The sequence below is a fragment of the Linepithema humile genome, chromosome 5 (assembly GCF_040581485.1).
Source record: "Linepithema humile isolate Giens D197 chromosome 5, Lhum_UNIL_v1.0, whole genome shotgun sequence".
Taxonomy (NCBI): domain Eukaryota; kingdom Metazoa; phylum Arthropoda; class Insecta; order Hymenoptera; family Formicidae; genus Linepithema; species Linepithema humile.
The window spans coordinates 15151617-15173983 of NC_090132.1; the positions used below are offsets into that span (position 1 = coordinate 15151617).

Genomic DNA, 22367 nt, shown 5'->3' on the forward strand with positions numbered 1-22367 from the left:
CTGAAAAAGTTATAAAATTTTTGTAAAAAATCTGAAAATTTTTATGAAAAATTCTGAGAATATTTTTCACCAGGGTCGCGCTTACAGAATTCATTTTTAAAACTTTTTAGATCTAAAAATATATCTAGAGAAATTTGTACAATACATACTGCTGCATAATAAATATTTATAAGAAAGATAACCAATCACATTTCTAAAAAAAAACTTACAACATGGCGTATTTTGAATCGTGTATATTAGTCGATTTTTCTATGCAATCATCATCAGTCTGCAAATTTTACCAGGAAGGAGTACAACAGTACCAAAGCAACAAGCGCTTGAAAATTTCAGGTAATCTATCAGTTGGATAGTTCGAAGAGAGTTCGGGTCTTCCGAGCTGAAGATATGTTCGAACAGATTGAATTATCCAAATCGAGCTCTCGAGCACTCCGAGAGTCCGAACTCGATGCTTTTTTTATGACTTTTAGATTTAATCTGTTCGAATAGTTTGAATATAGGTGTAAAAAGCTCGAATCTTTTGTCTGAGTCCTAAAAAAGACCTTCACAAAATGTGACTATAAATTTACTAAATAAATCGGAGGAATAGAATCTTTCATGAAATAATTCACTTGTTAAAATCTTGAAATAAGAATCATGTTTTCTCTTATTTGATAGATCTTTGTCATTTATATATAAATTTATATATAAATGACAAAGATATATACATATAATTATATTTACCAGTATCTTGACACTTGGATATTGATATTTAGAAATCTCTTGATCTTAGAAATTAGATTTTTATGTTATTAATGTTGATAATTATGCAGAATACAGAATACAGAATATATGTTTTCTTATATTTTCATCTAAATTGCTGAGAGTTTACTACATATCTTGTATATTTATTCAGTATATTAGTAAATGTCTATGAATATGAATTTATAATTACATTTGATTTGGACTAATAATGCATAATTTTCAGGTCAATTACTTCTATAACTTTTTATATTGCATTACATAAAAAATTTATACAATCTCTGTGCTTATTCTGATAAAATTTATTAGTTTTACATAGCATCAATAGCAAGTTTAAATTGCATTGGTTTATTTCATTAAACTCTCATTACTGTGATTAATTCATATCTTCTTTTAATATCATTTGTATAAAAGTAGTCTTATTGTACACAGTTGATACCTAATGTTGTTTACCCAATTAATCCATAAAGAACAGATTTAATTAAATATTTTATTGAAAGAAGAGTTTCCCAAGCAGTGAGAATTCACATAATTAGATTGACTGATGATTATATTGAATTAAAATTTAATTGGTACATCAACAAAAGCAGTATGGCCTTAAAAGGAATCAAAGTTTTGGAGTTAGCTGGTCTCTCTGCAGGGCCCTTCTGTGGAATGATTTTGGCAGATTTCGGAGCATCTGTTATCAGAGTAGACAAGGTGTATTCTATTAGAATTATAACTTTAATTATACTAAATGTTTATATATAGCTTATATTGAAATATGAATAAATAGAAATTAATATTACTATTTTATCACTACAGATTGCAGCTCAAACATTAGATTGTTTGGGCCATGGAAAGAGATCGATAGCATTAAATTTAAAATCTGAGGATGGTATCAATATTTTCAAAAAATTAAGCGACCAAAGTGATGTTGTTATTGACACATACAGGAGAGGTACATATATGTGTGTATTATTAATTAATTTTAATAGGTTCTTTTAAGGAAGCTCTGTATGTTAACAAATAAGTTAAGTATAATAATGTTTAGCGACATGTAATTTCAGATTTAAATATATAATTAATAACAATAAAGAATAAAACCTTTAATTTACATAAATATACATTTAATAGGTGTCATGGAAAAGTTGAAGATTGGACCAAAGGAACTTATGACCACAAATAAAAAGTTGATATATGCTAGATTAACTGGATATGGTCAAAATGGTTCTTATGCAGATATGGCTGGACACGATATAAATTATTTAGGTTTATCTGGTAATACAATTCTTTTTGACGTTTTATTATAGTCATTTATTGACCAGTACTTATATATTTATATAAAATTAATTTATATACTTTGATGGTTTTTCTATCATAAAGCATCTTTTTATCAATAGAACCTAATTATGTTATCATGAGTGTAAGAATGCTACAAATTGTTAACACAGGATTACTGTCTTTATTTGGTCGTCATAATGAAAAACCCATACCGCCTGTTAATCTGGCCGCTGATTTTGGCGGCGGTGGTTTAATGTGTGCTCTCGGAATAACTTTAGCACTATACGATCGAACCAAGAGCAATGCTGGGCAAATAGTAGATGCATCTATGGTCGAAGGATCTGCGTACTTAGGATCTTGGTTATTCAGATCCCAAAAATTCCATGGTCTGTGGGGAAATCCACGTGGCAAGAATGTGTAAGTTCTTCCTTAAATATGTTAATGTTTTTGAATTTTATCTTATTTAGAAAAATTTTTTGTAATTGTTTTTCTACAGTTTAGATACAGGTTCACATTTTTATGATACATACGAGACCAAAGATAAGCTTTACATGTGTGTTGGAGCTACCGAACCACAGTTCTATGAAATCTTTATAAAGAAGCTTGGTCTTTCGGATAATGAAGTACCGCAGTATGAAAATTTTGAAGAGAATCGTGACAAAATTGCAGAAATTTTTAAGAAAAAGACTCAAGCTGAATGGTGCGCTATATTCGATGGCACTGATGCAAGCGTAACACCACTCCTAAGCTTGAAAGAGGCCACATCACACAGTCATAATAAACAGAGACAAGTTTTTACAACTGTCGGCGATGATATAATTCCAAATCCTGCTCCTCGTTTGTCTCGCACACCCGGCACTTCTGTAGGAACTCAGAAGAATCCGCAGCCTGGCGAAAACACTGTAGAAATCTTAACAGAACTAAAATTTAAGTCCAACGAAATTGACAATTTTTTAACAAACGGATTCGCGTATCAAGCACAAAGCATATCTAAACTTTAAATATGATCGTAACGATCCTAATAATGAATTTTTTATACAAAATATAAATTTAGGAACCTATTTTGTAACTTTTAACAATGTCATTATGTATAACTGAGCAGGTTTTTTGTATCATATAACAGTTGTGCAATGATACATAACGATATCATTAAAAGTTACAGAATAGACCCTTTAGTGAATATTGAATGGAACTGAAAGGGAATATATAATGGGGTAAAAAAATGTTCCTTCTTATGTTTGTTTTAACATACATTTAACATACATGTTCGTTATAAAATCTAAAAGAAAAAAAAGATTAGTTGAAGTTTTTCAATAAATCATATAAAGAGAGACTGCACATATATTTATCATAATACATATATTTTTTAAGAAAGTTATAAAAATAAAAAAGGATTATTTTGTAAAATAAGTATTACTTAACAGTTTCCTCTATTTCCTTATTACGATCAAAAATAATATTCGTTATGTTTTTATTTTGAAACTTGGATTTTAATATTTGAATGCTATACAATATATATATATATATATACACAATATATACACAGGGTGTCCGATAGAGCACATTAAACAGAACAGAAAAGTTCTTTATCATTTTGCAATTCCCGCAATAATTATTAAAGTATTAATTAAAAAAGATTGCCGAATAAGCGCGCGGCTAGATCCGCTCACGAGCGTTGGTCCGTGAGTTATCAGACACCCTGTGTATATATACATATACATATACAAAATTTTATTATAATTACCATTGCAAAATATACATTGCAGATAAAGTATTATTTTATTATGTTTACTATGATATATATGTGTAAATAGTGACTGAGTGTTTAATAAATTCATAAATAATTTTGTAATTTTATAAAAACACCCAGTCACTATTTACACATATATTATACAAGATCTCCAATGATAATAATATATTGATGGGTATAAAAAATTCAAATGTCTTCTCAAGTGAATTTTTGTAGAATTTGTCATTTTATAACTTGCTTGCTTGAGAATAGTCACCGAAGATCTTGTAAAAGTATTGACTTCAGATACTATTACCGTACATATATGTCTATTTACACATATGTATATACATGTATATAAATGTATGTTCTGCCAGTTTAATTAAGCTTCATAAAATTTGAAGAAGTATACAGACATAAAGAAATTGATACAAAGATATACTATAAACCCATGAGTACCGTACTGGCAGTGACAGATGTTTCCCTTGGTGCACTAGCTTGTCGAACGCTCATCTCCCACGTATCCAGCAACTGGGAGAGTGAAAACCGACGTGGTAACTTTGCGATACGAGCATTCAAAGCTTTCTGTACAGCACACAAAAATGTTGTTGCTTCGTATTCGTGTGGCGCCATAACGCAGCGAGGCGGAGTTGAAGGATAGTCCGCAGGAACAGTAACTGAGATCGGTGGAACGCATGGAAGATGACGGTCGTCGAGCCAACATATTAATTGTATGCACTTGGATCCACTTTGCTGCGCTGGATCCAGACTGACCTAAAATAAAAAATCGCAATAATTATACAATTCAGAACAAAAATTTATGTATAATTTAACATGTCATGTAATTTGTAGAAAACGTTAGTACAGAGGATGTAAAAAACTCCGCACAATTCTTGTGGGTAAGAATTGTGCAGGGCGGGGAGCGAGTACTTTTCTTTATATCTGAAAAATTTTAAGAAAAACGTAGAGTCCATAAAATCGGAAAACATTCTAATATACAGAAAATATAAATCTAGATGCTTTTCTGATAAATATAGATTTTCAATAAAACTTATTATACTACTCAAATTAAATTATAAATTATCCAAAATAGGCTTAAAAATTTAATAGCTGTTAAATACCTTAAATCGTTGGTCCAGTCTAGCTATTTCTCCTTGTAAAACATCTGGTATTTCACTGGGTGGTTCTTCTATCTTTTGCTTCTTCAATGATGGAGGCAAATTTCTATTTATATGCACAGAATGAAATGTGTTAATAAATAATATTAAATAAATTTATAAGAACAAGATAAATCTTTTCTTATATACATAATCATAATGCACTTACTTTATTTCTGGTCCAAATAAAGCATCCAGGTACGCTCCAAAAGTACGCTGCAATGTATGATTGATTACCGGGCTTTGAAGATGCGTATTTACAGCCTCCAATAGCGGACTAAAGATTTGGTGCTCTTTCAATGTCGTTGGCGGTGGTCCCACACTGCCATCCGCTCTTTTGAAATCCAATTTTTCCAAGACAACTTCGCATTTCAGTAACGTGTCCAATGGCATACGTTTACTAGGATTCGATAAAATTTCCAAGAGCTTTTTCATCTTGCTCAGCTTATCAACATCTGTGACAGAAAGTAGTTGTAAATAATAATGTAAATTGTTTAAGAAAAACAAATATAAAATATATATAATTTTCTTTAACGGAAATTCTATCTACGAAAATTTGCAATTTTTTTAAATATGTTCATAAATTTAAATATGTTCATCAATTTTCATAAAAGATCACAAGATCTTTTTATTTCTAGGCAACAAGTTGTTTTAATTTTTTGAAAATTTAGTTTCTTAAAATTACATATATCCATTCTTGTAATATTATACACTTTTATTTTGAATATTTGTATCTTCTTACTTCCTTCACTGCCCATCTTAGCGATCATTCTTCGTAACGGCTCTATGTATTTACTCAGTTGTCTCACTTTGTCTCTATAAGCCTGATCCTCTTGCTGAGGACTCGGCGTAGCACCTATACCTCCAGGAGTGTTTAACGAACTGCTTGGAGATGGTGCCATACCTAGTTCAAAACGTCATATACCTTTTTTCTTTCTTTTTTCATACACACATTTATTAATTTTAAATTACCTAAACTTACCTATGGAATTTACGGAACGAGCAGGTCCCGTCATTATTGCATGTTGAGGGCTTGGTGATGGCACTAGAGCAGGCGAGGCTACCATCTGATTGCTAGAAAATAATTTTTTGTTTCGTTATGTATACTTAACAAAAATTCCAAGTTTGTTAAAGATTATATTTAAGTGCATTAATATTACCTGGATGGTGCTCCTAATCCAGCTGGACTCGGAGCCGAAGGCGACGGACTTTGTCTTAAAAATTGATTAGGCGTAACGTTTCGTGGACCTGGAAATCCTGCGTTCATCATTTCACCTGGCTGAAAATGAAAATAACAATTATGCTAATACAATACTGGCAACAAAAAATAACCAAATCTTTATATAACGAATATCAATCGATAAAAATAACAAAAGAAATAACTGTATTACTTTTCTTTGAATGTGATTTAACTGCTGTTGTATCTGACCAGGACCCAATTGTCCAGGACCAATTTGATTCATTTGTTGCGGCATGCTGGTCTGTATATTGCCTATTGGGCCTGTGATCTGGTTATTCATTTGACCTGACAGTTGATTCTGCATCTGAGACTGTAACAAAAGTGAACACAAGATGTCCGTGTTTCTTCAAAAAATTTTGTTTTCATATAAATGCTCGTATAAACAATGTTATTTATTAAAATATAACAAAGTGTGACTATGTACCTGCATATTTTGTTGCATCTGTCCAGTAGCTAGTTGACTCATTTGCCCAGGTACCATTTGATTCATTTGTTGAGGAATATTTCCTTGTCCCATTTGGTTCATTTGAGTCAACATAGGATTGTTCTGCATAGTTTGAATCGGACCCATGTGGCTCATCGGACCGCCAGTTTGAGCCGGCATCATACCCATACCTGGCATTTTATTCTGCATACCAGGCATATTCATTGGTTGTCCAGGTCGTTGATTTAAGCTTTGCAAAACTAATCAAAAAGTACAGACTAACTTCGAACTATTTATCACTTACAAATGTATTTTTTAAATGAGAATTGCACTATTTATAAAGAAAAAACTATATTATTATAACTATATTAAGAACTATATTAAGAAAAAATTATATTAAAATAAGCTATATTATGATATTAAAAAAATATAAGTAAACTATATACTACAAAAAAATAGAAACGTAGTTTGTAATTATCAATTTAAGGAATAATTAAATTTATAAGAAAATCTCTAATAATAATCTTTCAATTCTGCTCTGAGCTTTCTTGCTCACAATCAGTATAATTTTCGTTCGCCATAAATTTTTCAAATGCCTCTTCTAAAGGGAAATTATAGAAATCCTGCAACTTATGTTCTAACTCGCTGAGAAATTTTTCTTGCTTTCGAGTTTTCTGATCAGTCTGCATAAAACAATCGTAATTGATATTCCAAACTTGAATCCTTTTATTTAACATTAGCTTTACAACTATCCTGTCTTCGGTGTTCAATTTTCGCAGATCACTTGGCCACACATTTTCCGTAAATATCAGTTTTATTTGTGTAACAGTTGCATTCGCAACAAATTGCATATCCTTATAATTTTTTCGCACATTTTTCATGAATAGGTGAACAGTGGTCAAACGAGTCATGAAAGTATTTATCGAATGTCTCACATCACGAACTAAATCGAATATCTCTTCAGAGAGAGGATTGTACACGCCATGCCTGAGTTTGCTTTTGAGATCGATTACGTCCGGCACAAAAGAGTAACCGGGACTAATAAACCATTTACGTGACAAACTGCGATATAAAAACGTTATCTTGAATCTAAAACTCGCTATACCGAGTATTTTATTTCCTTTATATTTGTATATAAACTTTACGTGATTAGGACCCAATCGCAGTGTCATACCTTTTTCCATTTTTTCCTGAACATTCTCTTCCAAATCACCCTGCTGTATTTGCTCGATCTGATCTATCCAACTTTTATGTATTAATTCCTCTTTATTTCTCTGTTGGATATACTGATAATCATTATAATGTGCGACTTTATTTTCCAATAATGGACCACGTGTTTCTCTATAATTCGAATCACCCGGCTCATTTTCCGGCTCATGCACATATTGTGTATAGTAGGGATTATTTAATTGGTCCATGTTAATTTGCTGAACGTTGTACAATGAAATGTATTAATTTCAACAGAATGAACAAGATCACAAATGCTTCTTCACTGATAGTTGCTCAACTACTTAATACCTACTATACTTAGCTGCCTAGTGATATTTCAAAACACATCTCAGCTTACACTTTCCACAAGGTTATCATAATATTTACTGTTACAAAGGACACAGAACTATATCTTATCGCAGTTATATCAAGCTCATCCTTTCAGTATAAGATTGTTGATTGATAGAAGGAGCTCAAAGGAAGAGCCTGGTGTAACCGGTTAAAAAAATCGAAAAATTGTTTTCGCTTTAACCAGTAGTGATCCATGTAGAAAATATATTCCCAAAGTTACAGAAATTTGAAGTTCTAAAGAGCCCACAGCCCATTTCTTGCGCGCAGGTATACGAGCGCGCGGCGGGGCGCGCGCCTTCGCTCGGCACGGTCAACGGTAATATAAGATACAGGATTATACATAGAATTTGTAATTGTTTTGCTTATAGTTGCTACAAAATCAATTATATTTAAACAAAAAAACATTTCTTTTACTTTTTAAAATATGTAATAAAACACCAAGTTTTTTAAAAAATTTGTTGCAATTTCTTCAAAAAAAATTCCTAAAAATTACCTCCTTTTTTGGGCGATTTACACCAGACTCCGCCCTTAAAGAATCAGAACGCAGGATAGATGCGCACTTAAATTAATGCAATCAGATTAAAATCTTTTAATACATTTCATTTAAACATTTCGGCTATTGGTTTTATGATAACCTTGTGGAAAGTGTAAGCTGAGAAAAAACTATTGCCTTTTGCCAGTAAACATGATTTAATAAATATAAAATTTGAATACTTTGCCTTGAAATTTTTGATAAGAATTAATATTTTATTTATTTTTGTTTAATTTTTTTTACCTTTCCAAATAATCCTAATATCTTAGCAAAATTTGAGTGTTTTTAGTTATCTAATTGATAATTACAAACATTGCCTAATTATTGGTGATTTTAATTTCAATTTTCTTTTAATGTTTCGTATTCTAAATATAATTCTATGGGTATAGAAATTTATATATATATATTGCAGTTTAATTCTATATCACTGGAGATCCTTTCAATAAGATCGTCGATTGATAGGAGCTCAAGGGGAAAGCCTGGTGTAACCAGTTTAAAAAATCGAAAAATTGTCAAATCAAGAGAAATAATCTAAACAACATTGTAAACTTTGTGTTAATTACTTACGATTAGTTGCAGTGTTTGCAGGTGGTTGAGGAATTATGCCCTGATGATTAGGACCTGGACCTCCCATACCCATCATTTGATTATTTCCAGTTCCCTGGCGTGCCAATGTCTGAAGAGCGCCAATTGGATCAGGCATGCCTTGATTGTTAGTGCCTGCAGTACCTGGTGTATTACCAGTTCCACCTTTCTTTGAGTCTAAAAAAAAAAAAAAAAAAAAAAAAAAAAACAAACAGATTAGAGTGATATATCCAAGAATTATTGCAAAACTGTCTTTAACCTCTTCAATGTCAAACAATTTCTGAAGTTACCATATATTGAAAAAATTAAAAAAGAATTTAGCAATACTGGGTGTAAAACTTTAAGGAACATTACTCATTTCTCTGACGTGAAGAATTAATCTGGCGACAAATCCCAAATATTCTTCCTGCAAGAAAAAAAAACATATTAGTAACGCTAGAAGGTTTGTCGAAGGCAATATATTGAGTGATTATACTCTCTCTAAACTAAATAAGAGTAATAGGTAATATAGATAATAGGTATAAAATATTCACTGCTATATTGATCTTATTAAAAAATTTCTAATTGATCAGTACATCTAAAAAAAAATGCAGAAAATATCTAAATTAATTACAATAGCAAAAATAAATAAATATAAGTAATATTATTGTAAATTTTGTTTTATTTTTAATAAAATTTACAAACCTTAGATTTTGCTTTTTGAAAGACATGATTCTCCATTTCAACGCTGTTCTTTGTTGTGGGCATCCCAGACATCTGTACAGCTTCATCTCTGTCGTAAAGATATTTATAATTATACTTCCTTAATTTACTGCATATGAAACTGCTGGAAAACTCAGTTAAAAATAAACAAAACTGTTATAACTTTACATGCATAAGAAGCTGATATATTGCTTTGTGCAAATAAAAAAATGAAACATATATATATGAGCACCTCAGAGGTAAATATTAAGTCACATAAACATCATTTTTTGGGAGAAGAATCTAAAGAGATTTTTCGCATTTAATATGCTTTCAGTAAAATATTTATAATCTTTGTAGATTTTTTTATATTCTGTTCACAGACATACGTAGTTTTTCACCAAGAAACACAAATCGACACAACCGACACAAGTATCACTCTGTCTTTGTTCGATTATCCACTGAACAACAGAGAAAATAATACTTTTGTATCAACTTATTGCAACCATATCAAACTTTGATGTTTCAGAAAATAAAGTTGTTGTGATTACGGAATATGATTTTGATGTGACTTAATATTCTTTACGTGGTGAATGCATTGCGACTTAACTTTATACAGTCACATCTTTATTTTATTGAAATCATTTGTCCTTAGGTAGAAATTTGAGTATAGAATCTTATAACTCAATTTTTGAAAAAAAATGTGACTTAAAAGCAAAAAATCTCTTTAGAGAGAGATTCTATCTTTGAGGTGCTCAAATATATAATATATAAAATTGATTGTCATAGAAATGAATGTGTTTGCCAATTTGTATTTCGACAGTTTTAATTCAATAGCTTTGATAAGTTTAAAGTGTTGAAAAAAAAGAAACAGAAAGAGGAAAGAAAAGAAAGGCGCGCATATATATGCCCTAGTAATATATAAAATATACATTTACATAACTCTTATATCACTCATTAAACTAATACTGCTAATTACATTAAATAATGCTTTTACTTTTTAGATGATTCAACTTACATTTTCGTGATAACACTCTGTCGAAAGTTTTGTGTCTTCCACGAATCGTCTGAAGCCATGATTTGCGATTCTTTAATTATATAAATAAATAAAACGTGAACAATTTTAATATGAAACCTACACGAAATTTGATGTATAGGTTATACTTAATGCAACAGTAATAACACACGATAATGCTACCAACTGATCACTTTAACCAACTTTGACTCGGTTTTTTTCTTACATGTAAGGAATCGCATTTATCGCACTAGAATATGAACCTAGCATAAGCCTGCACGATGACAGAAGAACAGGAAATTAATTCTTTCTCTTTCACCATCGTTTCAACAATCATTCATAAGGGCCTATCCAAACAAACTTGCATAATCGCACAAACATATGCATAAGGAAATTGATTGGTCTATAAGTAAATGCATAAGGAAATGGATAGGCCCTTATGGTCTTAATTGAGTTGCTGGAAAGATTCGTGTAAACTATCCTGGTGATTGTGTGCTCCACGTGTTGAATACAAGACATAACCATAATTTTGTAACCTCGAATATATGTCTTCCTATATCTAATAGTTAATTCTCTATGTTATATATTTATATTGAAAATAAATAATATGACAAAATATTGCTAAAAAATTGTTATAATGGCGTTGTCAAGAGGTAAGTAAATAATAACAACTTTTGGGCATCTTTCCTAGGACATGTGTAAATATGTAATGTGTAATTTATAGATAGTAAATTACATTTGTATAATGCAATTTGCAGAATTATTAAAGCGTTTGAATTCAGAAGACAATCCTTTACCGAAACGATTAAAATTAGCAGAAACTGCATTTTCTGCTGTGAATCTACCACTTACTCGGAAAGAGGATTTACTTCTGGAATGGCTATGTAAACAATGTGTTACAAATCAACATACTTGGAGAACACTAAATAATTGTTTAAAATCTTCTCATATCGACATTAAGATCAATGTCAAACAATATTTGATTGATGTGCTCATAAAAACATTAAACAATGATATGAAAGATGAATATGAAGAAGTTCTGGAGTGCTGCAGTTTAGTTCTTACTAACAATAGTTTGCGGCAATATTTTACAAATAAACCAAAGAATTTAGGTATCTTCGTAAAAGCTTTCTTAAACAGTATATTGAAACACTCCAAACATACAACACAAGAGGAATTCAGCAAACCACATGAATCATGTCTATTATCATCTGCAGAAAATAACGCAATAATAAGTATTGTTGAAAGTCTAATGCAAATATACAAACAAATGATGACTGCTAAAGATGAATTGAGATTAATTTTTATAAATAATATTTTGTTTCCTTTATGCAATTTAATTGACCATAGACACATAGATAACACAAACAAGCTTGGTATAGCAACATACAAATGCATTCAGCAGTTGCTGCTAGGAAAAAGCAAATCTATGCAAAATAAACAGACTGTAGAAAGTAGTCAAGCAATTTTCTCAGATCTATTTTATATGTTATCTGAAAATGTGGAAACATTAAATCTTGAGAGTAATATTTTAACATATAAATTTATTTTTCGTGCTGTAATAGGCACTTATAAATCAGACGCTGCTGTATTGGATGTGTTTTTCAGAAATCTAATTAACTCTTCGGGAAAATATAAATGGGAAATTTTGAATACTTCTCTCAATCTGTTAAATGATGTAATGCTTGATTTCGATAATATCATAGAAGATGTCACACTATCTGAATATTTTCAGAAATTTATAAGTGACATTTTAACACATGACGACATAACATGTGTGCATTATGGAATACTTATACAACTTTCATATATCAATCCACTTCTGATAGAGAGAAATATTTCAGACATTTTAAACAAGATACTTTTGAAAGAGCAAACTATTGATCATACAAACTTATTAATTGCAATTTTGCATGCCAGCACAAAATTGAGACGAGAACAAAAGTTTATGACACAATTGTTAATATCATTGAAGCTAATTACAACAAAGAAAATATATAAGACAAATACGTCCACATTTCTTTCAAAGGAATTTAGAATAAAATTGATAAAAACAATTAGCAATTTTTCCACTTCGCAAACGATAGCAACTTTAAAAACATTAACATATTATTTAAACACAGATTGTCTGGAATTGTTACAGGATAATACTTCATGTAAGTCTTATTTTCATATTATTAATTGTTTGTTAATTTATTAAAATATAACCAATATAAATATAAATTTATCTTTTTTATAATTTTATGTATGAATTACAGGTAAAAATATATTATTATTGAAGGTAACAATAGAATTGCTTATTATACTTTTTGAAGGGATGCAAATTTTTGAGTATACCAGAATATTGTCTGTCCATGAAAAATTTGTCAACAATTTGGATGTACTGCAAAATGCTTTATCACTATTAATAAACAAAGCATTGTGTTTAGCTCATAATAAAAGTGTTATTATACTACTGCTCAGTGCAGTGCTATCACTGAGTGAAATGCAGAATATGTTGAAATATTACATGCCAAAAGGTGCCATTATGAGGAAATTATCTTTTCCAATTCTGGATGATTCTTGGCAGCAGTTAATCCAAAGAATAACCAACTTTGGAGAAGATAATTGCAAAAATATCATGGTATCTACAGAAATACTATTTTTTGACAATACTATTTGTTAATGTGTTTAATTTTAAAGATAAAATAATTTTTTAAATATTTTTGCAAAGCGTATCTATATTTTTATGTCGCAATTTCAGAATAAACTTATTTTACATCGTATAAGATTAAATATATCAAATGAACCTGTTAAACTCGATAGTTTAATAGATGGCCTTGAGTATTTTTGGAGCACAATCTTGAAACATGAGACAAATATACTTTCGTTGTTACGTGACAAGGAAATATCCAAAATAACATATCTATTGTTGACTGATATGACATCAAGTGAAAAGAATTTTCATGAATGGCTTGACACATTAAATAATGAATACGTACAAGAAAATAGGTACTTTGTAATGTACCTCCTAAGTCATATTCTTGCCCAAATTGGACAATACTTGTCAATGGGATCTACAAGCTCCATTACAGAGCAGATTAATTCTGTAAGTAATAATGTATATAATGTAGACATTTCAAAAATTTTATGTGATAATTGTAAATCAAAATAATCTCATTTTTATTCTAATTATGTCAAAAAATTTTAGAAATTGTTGTTGGAGGTCGAGCATTGTGATAAATTGCTAGAAGTTTTGCAAATTGTAAAAGAGCAGATATCACAAGAACAATGGGTACAAACAACAAATGCAACTTCCTGTAAAATTGAATTACATTTGGAAATATTGCTTCATTTACCGATGATATATCTTAACTCTAATGTAAAAACATTAGTTTTTCTCATTGTATACTCCATTAGCAGAGAATGTAAAGAAAATGATAAAATATCGACGTTATGCAATATGATATTTTCTGGTAATATTAATTTTATTTTTACTTTTTATATTCTTTATATTATTAATCTTAAGTACAAACTTAATAATAATCTTAAGTTTTTACTTAAAAGTTTTTAAGTAAAACTTAAAAACTTATTTTAGAACATTTAATAAAAATAATTCTAATTTTTCAGATTTATTAGAAAAAGCTGGCATCGACATATTTCAATATATAGAACCAACAATATTTATAAAACAATTACCACAGAATAAAACATTTTCAAAAGCTTGCGAAGTTTCTCTTCGCAATGTGACAACATATGCCACTTTAAAGAATCTCATAAAGAGTTGTGCTGACTGCAAGGAATCTATGTGTATTGTTCTAGAATGCATGGAAGTCGTGAGATCAAAATTAAATACTGAACAAAAAGTTATTTTTAGAAAAGCAGAAAGAAAATTAGCCAAAGCTATTTTAAAAATATTACCTGAAGAAATAAACGATACTTTAGATATAAAATGTTTGCAAGCAGTATTAAAAGTAACTATTCCAACTGGTAAAGTTAGCATTAATTTGAAAAAATTAACTGAACTAACTCTCAAAAATATATTTGCAGTAAGTATTGTAAAAAATTTTAATTTTTTTATATATTGTACCTCAATTTATTATAATTCAATATTTGATAAAAATAAATTTCTTTTACAGGCAAAAGAAAATTCAAGCAATACAGATGGCACATTGTTGCAAGAAAGTGTGAAGTTGACTATTATTGTTTTACAACATCGTAAAGCATTCGAAATCCAAGAAATGACCATCAAGAACATATGGTTCGTAATGTTAAAACATTCTTGCAAAAATTTACTCGAACCCCTATTGATGTCTACAGGATTAAAAGAATTTTATGAGCTGTTAAAACTGCTGCATGACGAAACAGTAATATTTATTTTCCATTAATATATATATAACAGTTATTAATAATACTTAATATATATTTGTAATTTATTCTTTATAGGTCAATAGTTTATTACAAGCAGATGAGGCAGTATGGACAAATTCGTTTGTCATTTGGAATAGTATAATAAAGACGAACATGAATGCCAAACGTAATAAAATGCGTTTGGTTGCGATCAATAATCTATTCCAAATTATATTATCATTGTACATTCCTGATAATTATTGGTCAGGCCTGTTGCATTTGTCTCATGACATAATCGGTGCCAAGCACTTACTTATTCCCGACATTACAGTTGATCTTATTATATTGATTGGTTTAAAGTCACTTGACAAAGTAAAAATATCATGGTGTGAAGACGTTCTTGCTATATGCGGAACACTGATAAAAATCAGAACAAACTTAATAACGGACAGATTACCTAATTTATTACTTTTGTATAGGAATGTAATAAATATCATTGTTCACGCATCAAAAAGCGTAGCGGATAAATTCGATGAACACCGATTTAGATGTCTTGCACTTGATATTGAAAAGTAAGTTTAAAAATTAGTTTAAAAAGAGGTTTTTTAAATTGCAATATTAACAAGAATATTTCGAATTTATTTATATATACATAATTTAAGAAAAAAAATAATTAACATTTTCTCGACAGACTTACAGGGCTGCTGATAAAATTAAAAAAAGACATGATTCGTCTAAGCCCATATGTGATCGCTGATTTCTTACAACTAATTGTGGAAGGCACTATACCTTTCTACATTAAGGTAATATCCTTGCTTGTGATCACTATCTTATTAGATTATTTTAAGTAATACTTATATTTCTATTACAGATGGCTTTGCATAATTCTCTCTGCCAATTGATTGGCATCTGTGATCAACACGGAATCGCCTTTTTATCTCGTACATTACCGACGTCGTTGCAGGAAGTCTTTAAAGCGCAATTAGATACGTTCAATAAGTTTTACAAATACTCCGGCAAAGTTTAAATCTTGACTGATTCTTTTTATAAAATTTATTTTTCTGAGAAATTAAAATTAGATAAAGAAACAGAGAAGATAACGTACTATAGTTCATGTAAATTTAATTTTACAACTATAGGTATACATTCTATATGATACATGTATCATGAATTAAATATATATATATGTTTGTAAAAAAAAAAAAAAATTTGTGTATTTTCTTGCATATTCTCTATAATTAAAATAATAATGATTAATAATTACTAAAAAAAGTAAAAAATTTTACAAAAATTAAAAAAATTTTTTTAAAGCGTGATTTCTTAAACATTTTTTTACTTTTCAACTTATTCCTTTATATAAATGATGATAGATAAGTCATGAGCTTTTTATTTAATAAAATTAAAATTTATATGACTTGCAAATATTATTGATTATTTGTAACTTGTGTACATGTTTAACATTTATAGTAAAATAATTTAACACGACATTTTTTATACTAAAATGTTAATAAATAATCATGCATTCTACTATATGGATAGTGTACATCAGTGGCTAGTGTGCATCAGTGGCTAGTATGCATGCATGTGTTGTGTTGAATATGAAGATTAAAATACCACGAGTAGTAACTAAGGATCAGATTGTCGTCGTATTTATTTTAGGAACAGTCACTGGCTTTTATGGATGGAATAGTTTATTACAAAAATATATGAAAGAGCAACGTGAAAAAGAACAAAAGTCAAATGAGGTATCTAACCAAATAATTTCATTAATTTATACTATAACCTATGCGCCCGATTTGTGAACTCAACAATATTTTGCAAATGTGTAATATAACGTTTAATTACATTCTTTCAGTGTGATACTTTTAATTTTGTAATGACAATAATTGATATATTTATATATATATAATTTAAAAAATTTTTAATTAATATTGTATAGTGAAGAAATTGAGGTTAATTAATCATTATAAAAACATAAAAAAAAAACACTAAAATATATGAATTCTTTTATTTTTTATTTATAAAAATTAATTCTGCCTTTCTTAAAATTAACACTGGGCAAGGATTTCTCGTAGTATACAAGATACATATATCTATAGTAAATTTTTTTTATTTAAGATAATATATTCTAAATATTTTATAGTTTGTCAGCAAAATCTAAACATATTTTCTGGCAGAAATTAAGCCGATTAGGGCTTGTAGTAATTGGTACAACTTTGTGTGTAGCAGGTTGTAAGTAAGTATATTTTGTTTCATCTTATATAATATTGCACAAATAAATCAGACACGATCTATATTACATAATTTTTATTTTTTGCTGTAGGATTTATGTAGTTCCATGGTATGTAAAACGCAAGTATGCAGAAGCAGAACGATATGCAAATATTGTCTACGAGACACGCAAGAGGAAAGCTTTAGAACAACAACAAAATGAAATTTAAACTTGAGTTTAATTTGAGAAACTTTAACTTAAGTTATTATAAATTTATATATAATTCATTACTATTTTAAATAAACAGAAAATATGTAAATAGTATGATACAAGGAAATATATATTGTTCCACTAGAATTATTACATAATCATATCAGAGAACTATTATCAATTTTCTGCCCTATTGGTTAGCCTCAAATTTGGAACCATAGAAAGGAATATGTTGTACCACTACTTTCCAATCAGTAAAGTATAACAATGCTAGAGATGCACCAGTTCCATATGTCAATGCGCTTGGCAACCTAAAATATAAAAGGAAAATTATTCTTACAGAGCATCGAGTACAATACAGATCTGTTTGTTGGAATGAATTAAGTATACTCTCAACCTTTCACATAAGAAAAAAACAGGTAATAAGTATATTGTTAATAATTAAACTTTCTTAAGCAATTGTCATTTTTATGTATTATATGTATTAAACTATTGAAGTGATTAAACTTGATCACTCGCATCATTAATTAAAATTCAGAGAAATAACATTCTAAATAAGTCAAAAACAGAAGAACTCACCATTTTGCAGCTAATTCGACGTGTTTTCGACCTAACCGTAGAGTCATCTTTTCAATATCGCTCAATTTAAGCAATATCTTCTATCAAGTTTTTTATTTCCGTACTAAGCCAAAGGCCAACAGAAGGAGTAAGAGCATGATATAAATACAAGGGTATGCTCTTGCGCATCCTAATGGCAGCCAGCCAATGAGAATTGCATTTTGACTACGTCATCATTAAGCGGCAAATTTGAATCTTTTAACAACATTAGTTTAATAATATTAATAAATTTTGCGCAATTTAATATTAAAATTATGAAGAAGTTTATATCTTGAGATATTTGTTAATTTTTGTAATTTTTATTTATAAATAAAAAATAAAAATAATTGGTATTTATATTGAACGGTAATAATGGACGAAATTTTCATCAACATATATATATATTTTCGAGTCGATCAGTATTTTAAAGAGTTTATATGTAAATGTATAACAAATGGGAAAAAAATAAAACTTTCTACATATGATTGTATGTAATGTTTAAACAAAGTTTTCTTTTTCCCCATTTAAACATTTATATGTAAACTCTTTAAAATACGGAACAATTTTAAAATATATATTTTGATTAAAATTTCGTCTTTTATTACTTTTCAATGTAAACAGCAATATTTGTTATTATTTACTTATAAACAAAATTACTTTTCAATGTAAACAACAATATTTGTTATTATTTACTTATAAATAAAAATCACAAACATAGAATTTGAAACAATCACTTTGGCTTTACCTTAAGTTTCAAACGTTACATTAATATGTTTATTATGTTAATTTAATCCTCTTAAGTATAAAAACTTTCGTATAATTTAGGAAAATTTTGAAAAATTTGGAGAGGATGATGGTGATTACAAATAAAAAACATGAAGGTGTAAAATTGTGTGCAAATACTAATCAATTTTTTTATTAACAAATTTTGACAATTTTTTTTTTTAATTTCTCATTCGATTTTTTATAACTATTGCTCGATTTATTTCTCGTATTCGAATAAATGTTCGCGTACGCACTAAACACAGTATCACCTCTTCGGGTATTTCTATTGGATGGATTAATGTCTGAACTTTTGTTGCCAATGTCTTAAAAATAAATGCATCTTTACACAGATTGGATCCATGGTACCGTGTAAATTCTGCATTCATAATACGCGCAGTTTGCAGAAGTTCTTTGCATGGATAGAGGCAATTCCCTCGCGAAACAAATTGCAGCCAGTCCACGTCGTCGACAGCTGGCAAGAGAGAGGTTTCGGTTCCTAAGTTTGGATACTTATTTTTAAATCGATACGCTACGTAGCCAGCCACGTACTTTAAACCTTCATCTTCGATTGTATCTATGACATCTAATTCGTCGAGTGATTTCAAATGTTGCTCTTCCTCCGAAGAAATTACGAATGACGACAAATCGCTAACGGGATGATCTTTGTCGCCATCAGTATCGCCGTAATTTGCAAATACTTCTTCCGCATAATTTGTTGCTTCTTCCTCTTGAACGTATGGCGACAGCATATTGCTTGAAATGTTGGACGAACTGTCATTGTTAAGCGGGGATACAAGGCAAGATACATTTGGTTCTATTTCCGTTGTGTTCGAAGTTGAGCAAAAAAGATTAGATGAGTGTTTACTCAAAATGTATCTTTTTAGGTGAAATTTGAAATCGAGCATAGCATAAGACCGTCTCGACCAATGAGCATGCTATGTAAATCAATATGGCGTCTTTATGCTAGATGTTCATTGGTCGAGACGGTCTTATGCTATGCATATGCAGTTATGTCATTTTGTGTGTGATGGCCTTAAGAGTAAGATGCGTTATGGCTCCGAAGGGTCTCCCCTCTTGCGGCCATCTGGTTCGGAGAGGGGGCAATAGAATGGAGCGAGAAATTTAAAGGGAGAGATTAGACTTTCTGAGGAAGAATTCAAAGGCATCCAAGACTTTGGCAGAGAGGTTTTTCAAGAGCGAAGTGGTTATGTAAGGTGGATTTAGATTAAGTTTTTGGAGTTGTTTTGTAATACGGTTCTTGCATTATTGTAAAGTGGACAATTCCATAGTACATGATCAATGTTTTCTGAGTGATAACCACAATTACATTTTGGAGAATTGACAATGTTGAACCTAGCTAACGAGGCATTTAAGTTATAATGACTTCTGATACGATTTACGGAAGTAATGATCTTTCGATCAAGAGATTGAAAAGGGTGAAACCAAGGTTTTCTAGTTTTATTGTAATAGAATTTAAAGTATTGAATGCCCTTTGTATTTTTCCATCATTCAAGAAAGGAGAAGAATCGATGATAAACTTTTTCTTGGAAATGACGATAAAAATCAGAATGAGGAATATGTATATTTAGATTAGTTCCGTTAGAGCACTAAAGATGTAGGTATTCTACCGTCTGCTCTGGTCTCCGCCATTTCTGTTCCGTTCCCCCACTCCTTGCCCTCACGCCTCTGTCACTGAGCTGACAAGTTTATGATAATTAGGTTATGGTTTCTAAGCTGCTCGAACTCTGTGTTTACGTGTATTTTGATTATCCGAATGTGAACAAAAAGAGAGTCTTGGACACCAACCAAATCATCGTGCCTCTGTGAAGTAAGTTTATTCTCTTAAATTTCTAATTTACGTACTTTTTCTGTTTGTTTAGAATCATGGATCGTTTTTTTAAGTGTAGTTTAGATTTGTCATCGTTTGAAATGACATAAATATGAATAACTGTAATCAATAAGGACATTTATCTTATAAGCAGTTTTTTTATTTCAGAAACATTTTGAAGAATTACAGTTTGAGACTGCAGATAATTGGCGAAAATTAAAACCAAACGCCATACCAACACTTTTCGATATACCTGATCCACCTGCAATTAATAAAAATGAAACAGATGAACCAAATACAAATGCCATTGCTGAGAAAGACGTAAATTTTTTCATTAATCTTATGTTTATATTTAATCACTCGTACGATGTGTACAAGAGTATTAGTCACGCCCATAAATATAATAATAATAAATAAATGAATAAATAAACAAACAAATTAATACATGTCATTTCTTTTATCTTACTGTAATGTATCATAGAAACTTACGTCTTTCTCAGCAGTGGCATTTGTATTTGGTTCATCTGTTTCATTTTTATTCATTGCAGGTGGATCAGATATATCGAAAAGTGTTGGTATGGCGTTTGATTTTAATTTTCGCCAATTATCTGCTTAATCAATCTCAAACTGTGATTCTTCAAAATGTTTCTGAAATAAAAAAAATTGCTTATAAGATAAATGTTTTTATTGATTACAGTTATTCATATTTATGTAATTTCAAACAGTGACAAATCTAAACTACACTTAAAAAAACGATCCATGATCCTAAACAAACAGAAAAAGCTACGTAAATTGGAAATTTAAGAAAATAAACTTACTTCACAGAGGCGCGAATATTTGGTTGGTGTCCAAGACTCTCTGCGGAGATTACGTATCCATTGCTGTCGACGAATATCATCCACAGGAAATGCAAATACTCGAACACCTTTTTTTGTTCTATTGGTACAATTGACCGCAACGCAGCAAGGCATTTATCTTTTTTTTTTCACAGTCGGATACACGCAAATACAGAGTTCGAGCAGCTTAGAAACCATAACCTAATCATCATAAACTTGTCAGCTCAACGATAGAGGTGAGAGGGCAAGGAGTGGGGGAACGGAACAGAAATGGCGGAGACCAGAGCAGACGGTAGAATACTCACGTTTATAGTGCCTGATAGTGCCTTAGTTCCGTGTTTGGTAGCCAGATTGGCTAGACGATCGGCTATTTTGTTTCCGAGAATTCCTGTATGAGCTGGGATCCAAATGATTTCGATACTAATAGCGTTTTCGATTATACAGGATTTGAACGACCCAAGATTGGTTAATGACGTCATTGCAACCTCTCCACCAATGAAAGACTTGCATTTATAGTAAAATAGTGATTGATCAACCCTAGATCGTTCAAACCCCGTTTATTCGAAAACGCTATAAGACCTAGTTGATGAGCTGAGTAGAGTTTTTCTTTTAAATAAACAATCAGTTCATTTTTGCAATTCAACGGAGAGCAGTTGGCGAGGGATC

General features: G+C 30.1%; 4 protein-coding genes and 1 long non-coding RNA gene across 7 annotated transcripts; 3 read left to right on the forward strand and 2 right to left on the reverse strand.

Annotated features, from left to right (window-relative positions):
- The first annotated feature begins 214 nt into the window (after positions 1-214).
- Positions 215-3335, forward strand: LOC105668115 (alpha-methylacyl-CoA racemase-like). 2 transcript variants are annotated; one of them, XM_067355235.1, is made up of 6 exons: positions 215-330; positions 1329-1437; positions 1543-1678; positions 1855-1998; positions 2172-2418; positions 2498-3335. In XM_067355235.1, exons 2-6 carry the CDS (start codon positions 1330-1332, stop codon positions 3000-3002), a joined length of 1140 nt encoding a protein of 379 aa, XP_067211336.1. In that variant the 5' UTR covers positions 215-330; position 1329; the 3' UTR covers positions 3003-3335. The 2 variants fall into 2 exon arrangements, with proteins under 2 accessions (XP_067211336.1, XP_067211337.1); XM_067355236.1 differs by having other exon boundaries at positions 252-330; positions 1326-1437.
- Positions 3336-3343: 8 nt separating this feature from the next.
- Positions 3344-11107, reverse strand: LOC105668135 (mediator of RNA polymerase II transcription subunit 15). Of its 2 annotated transcripts, XM_012360348.2 has the most exons (12): positions 10928-11107; positions 9913-10000; positions 9583-9634; positions 9211-9405; positions 6552-6811; positions 6279-6437; positions 6048-6166; positions 5870-5961; positions 5630-5791; positions 5057-5342; positions 4852-4954; positions 3344-4504 (listed from the first exon to the last, which is right to left on the reverse strand). In XM_012360348.2, exons 1-12 carry the CDS (start codon positions 10984-10986, stop codon positions 4172-4174), a joined length of 1908 nt encoding a protein of 635 aa, XP_012215771.1. In that variant the 5' UTR covers positions 10987-11107; the 3' UTR covers positions 3344-4171. The 2 variants fall into 2 exon arrangements, with proteins under 2 accessions (XP_012215771.1, XP_012215772.1); XM_012360349.2 differs by lacking the exons at positions 9211-9405; positions 9583-9634; positions 9913-10000; positions 10928-11107 and adding an exon at positions 7726-8888.
- Positions 11108-11322: 215 nt separating this feature from the next.
- On the forward strand, positions 11323-17822 carry LOC105668148 (uncharacterized). The gene is made up of 12 exons (XM_012360378.2): positions 11323-11577; positions 11683-13080; positions 13183-13547; positions 13668-14012; positions 14115-14379; positions 14534-14952; positions 15043-15270; positions 15350-15825; positions 15945-16056; positions 16125-16998; positions 17397-17489; positions 17577-17822. Exons 1-10 carry the CDS (start codon positions 11562-11564, stop codon positions 16278-16280), a joined length of 3780 nt encoding a protein of 1259 aa, XP_012215801.1. The 5' UTR covers positions 11323-11561; the 3' UTR covers positions 16281-16998; positions 17397-17489; positions 17577-17822.
- On the reverse strand, positions 17546-18419 carry LOC105668118 (cytochrome b-c1 complex subunit 10). Its single transcript, XM_012360300.2, has 2 exons — positions 18255-18419; positions 17546-17986 (listed from the first exon to the last, which is right to left on the reverse strand). The coding sequence occupies exons 1-2, from the start codon at positions 18299-18301 to the stop codon at positions 17866-17868; spliced, it is 168 nt and encodes a 55-aa protein (XP_012215723.1). The 5' UTR covers positions 18302-18419; the 3' UTR covers positions 17546-17865.
- Positions 18420-18950: 531 nt separating this feature from the next.
- LOC136999959 (uncharacterized) lies at positions 18951-21303 on the forward strand. The gene is made up of 2 exons (XR_010890279.1): positions 18951-20865; positions 21034-21303. It is a non-coding gene; the product is annotated as an uncharacterized lncRNA (long non-coding RNA).
- Positions 21304-22367: the final 1064 nt, after the last annotated feature.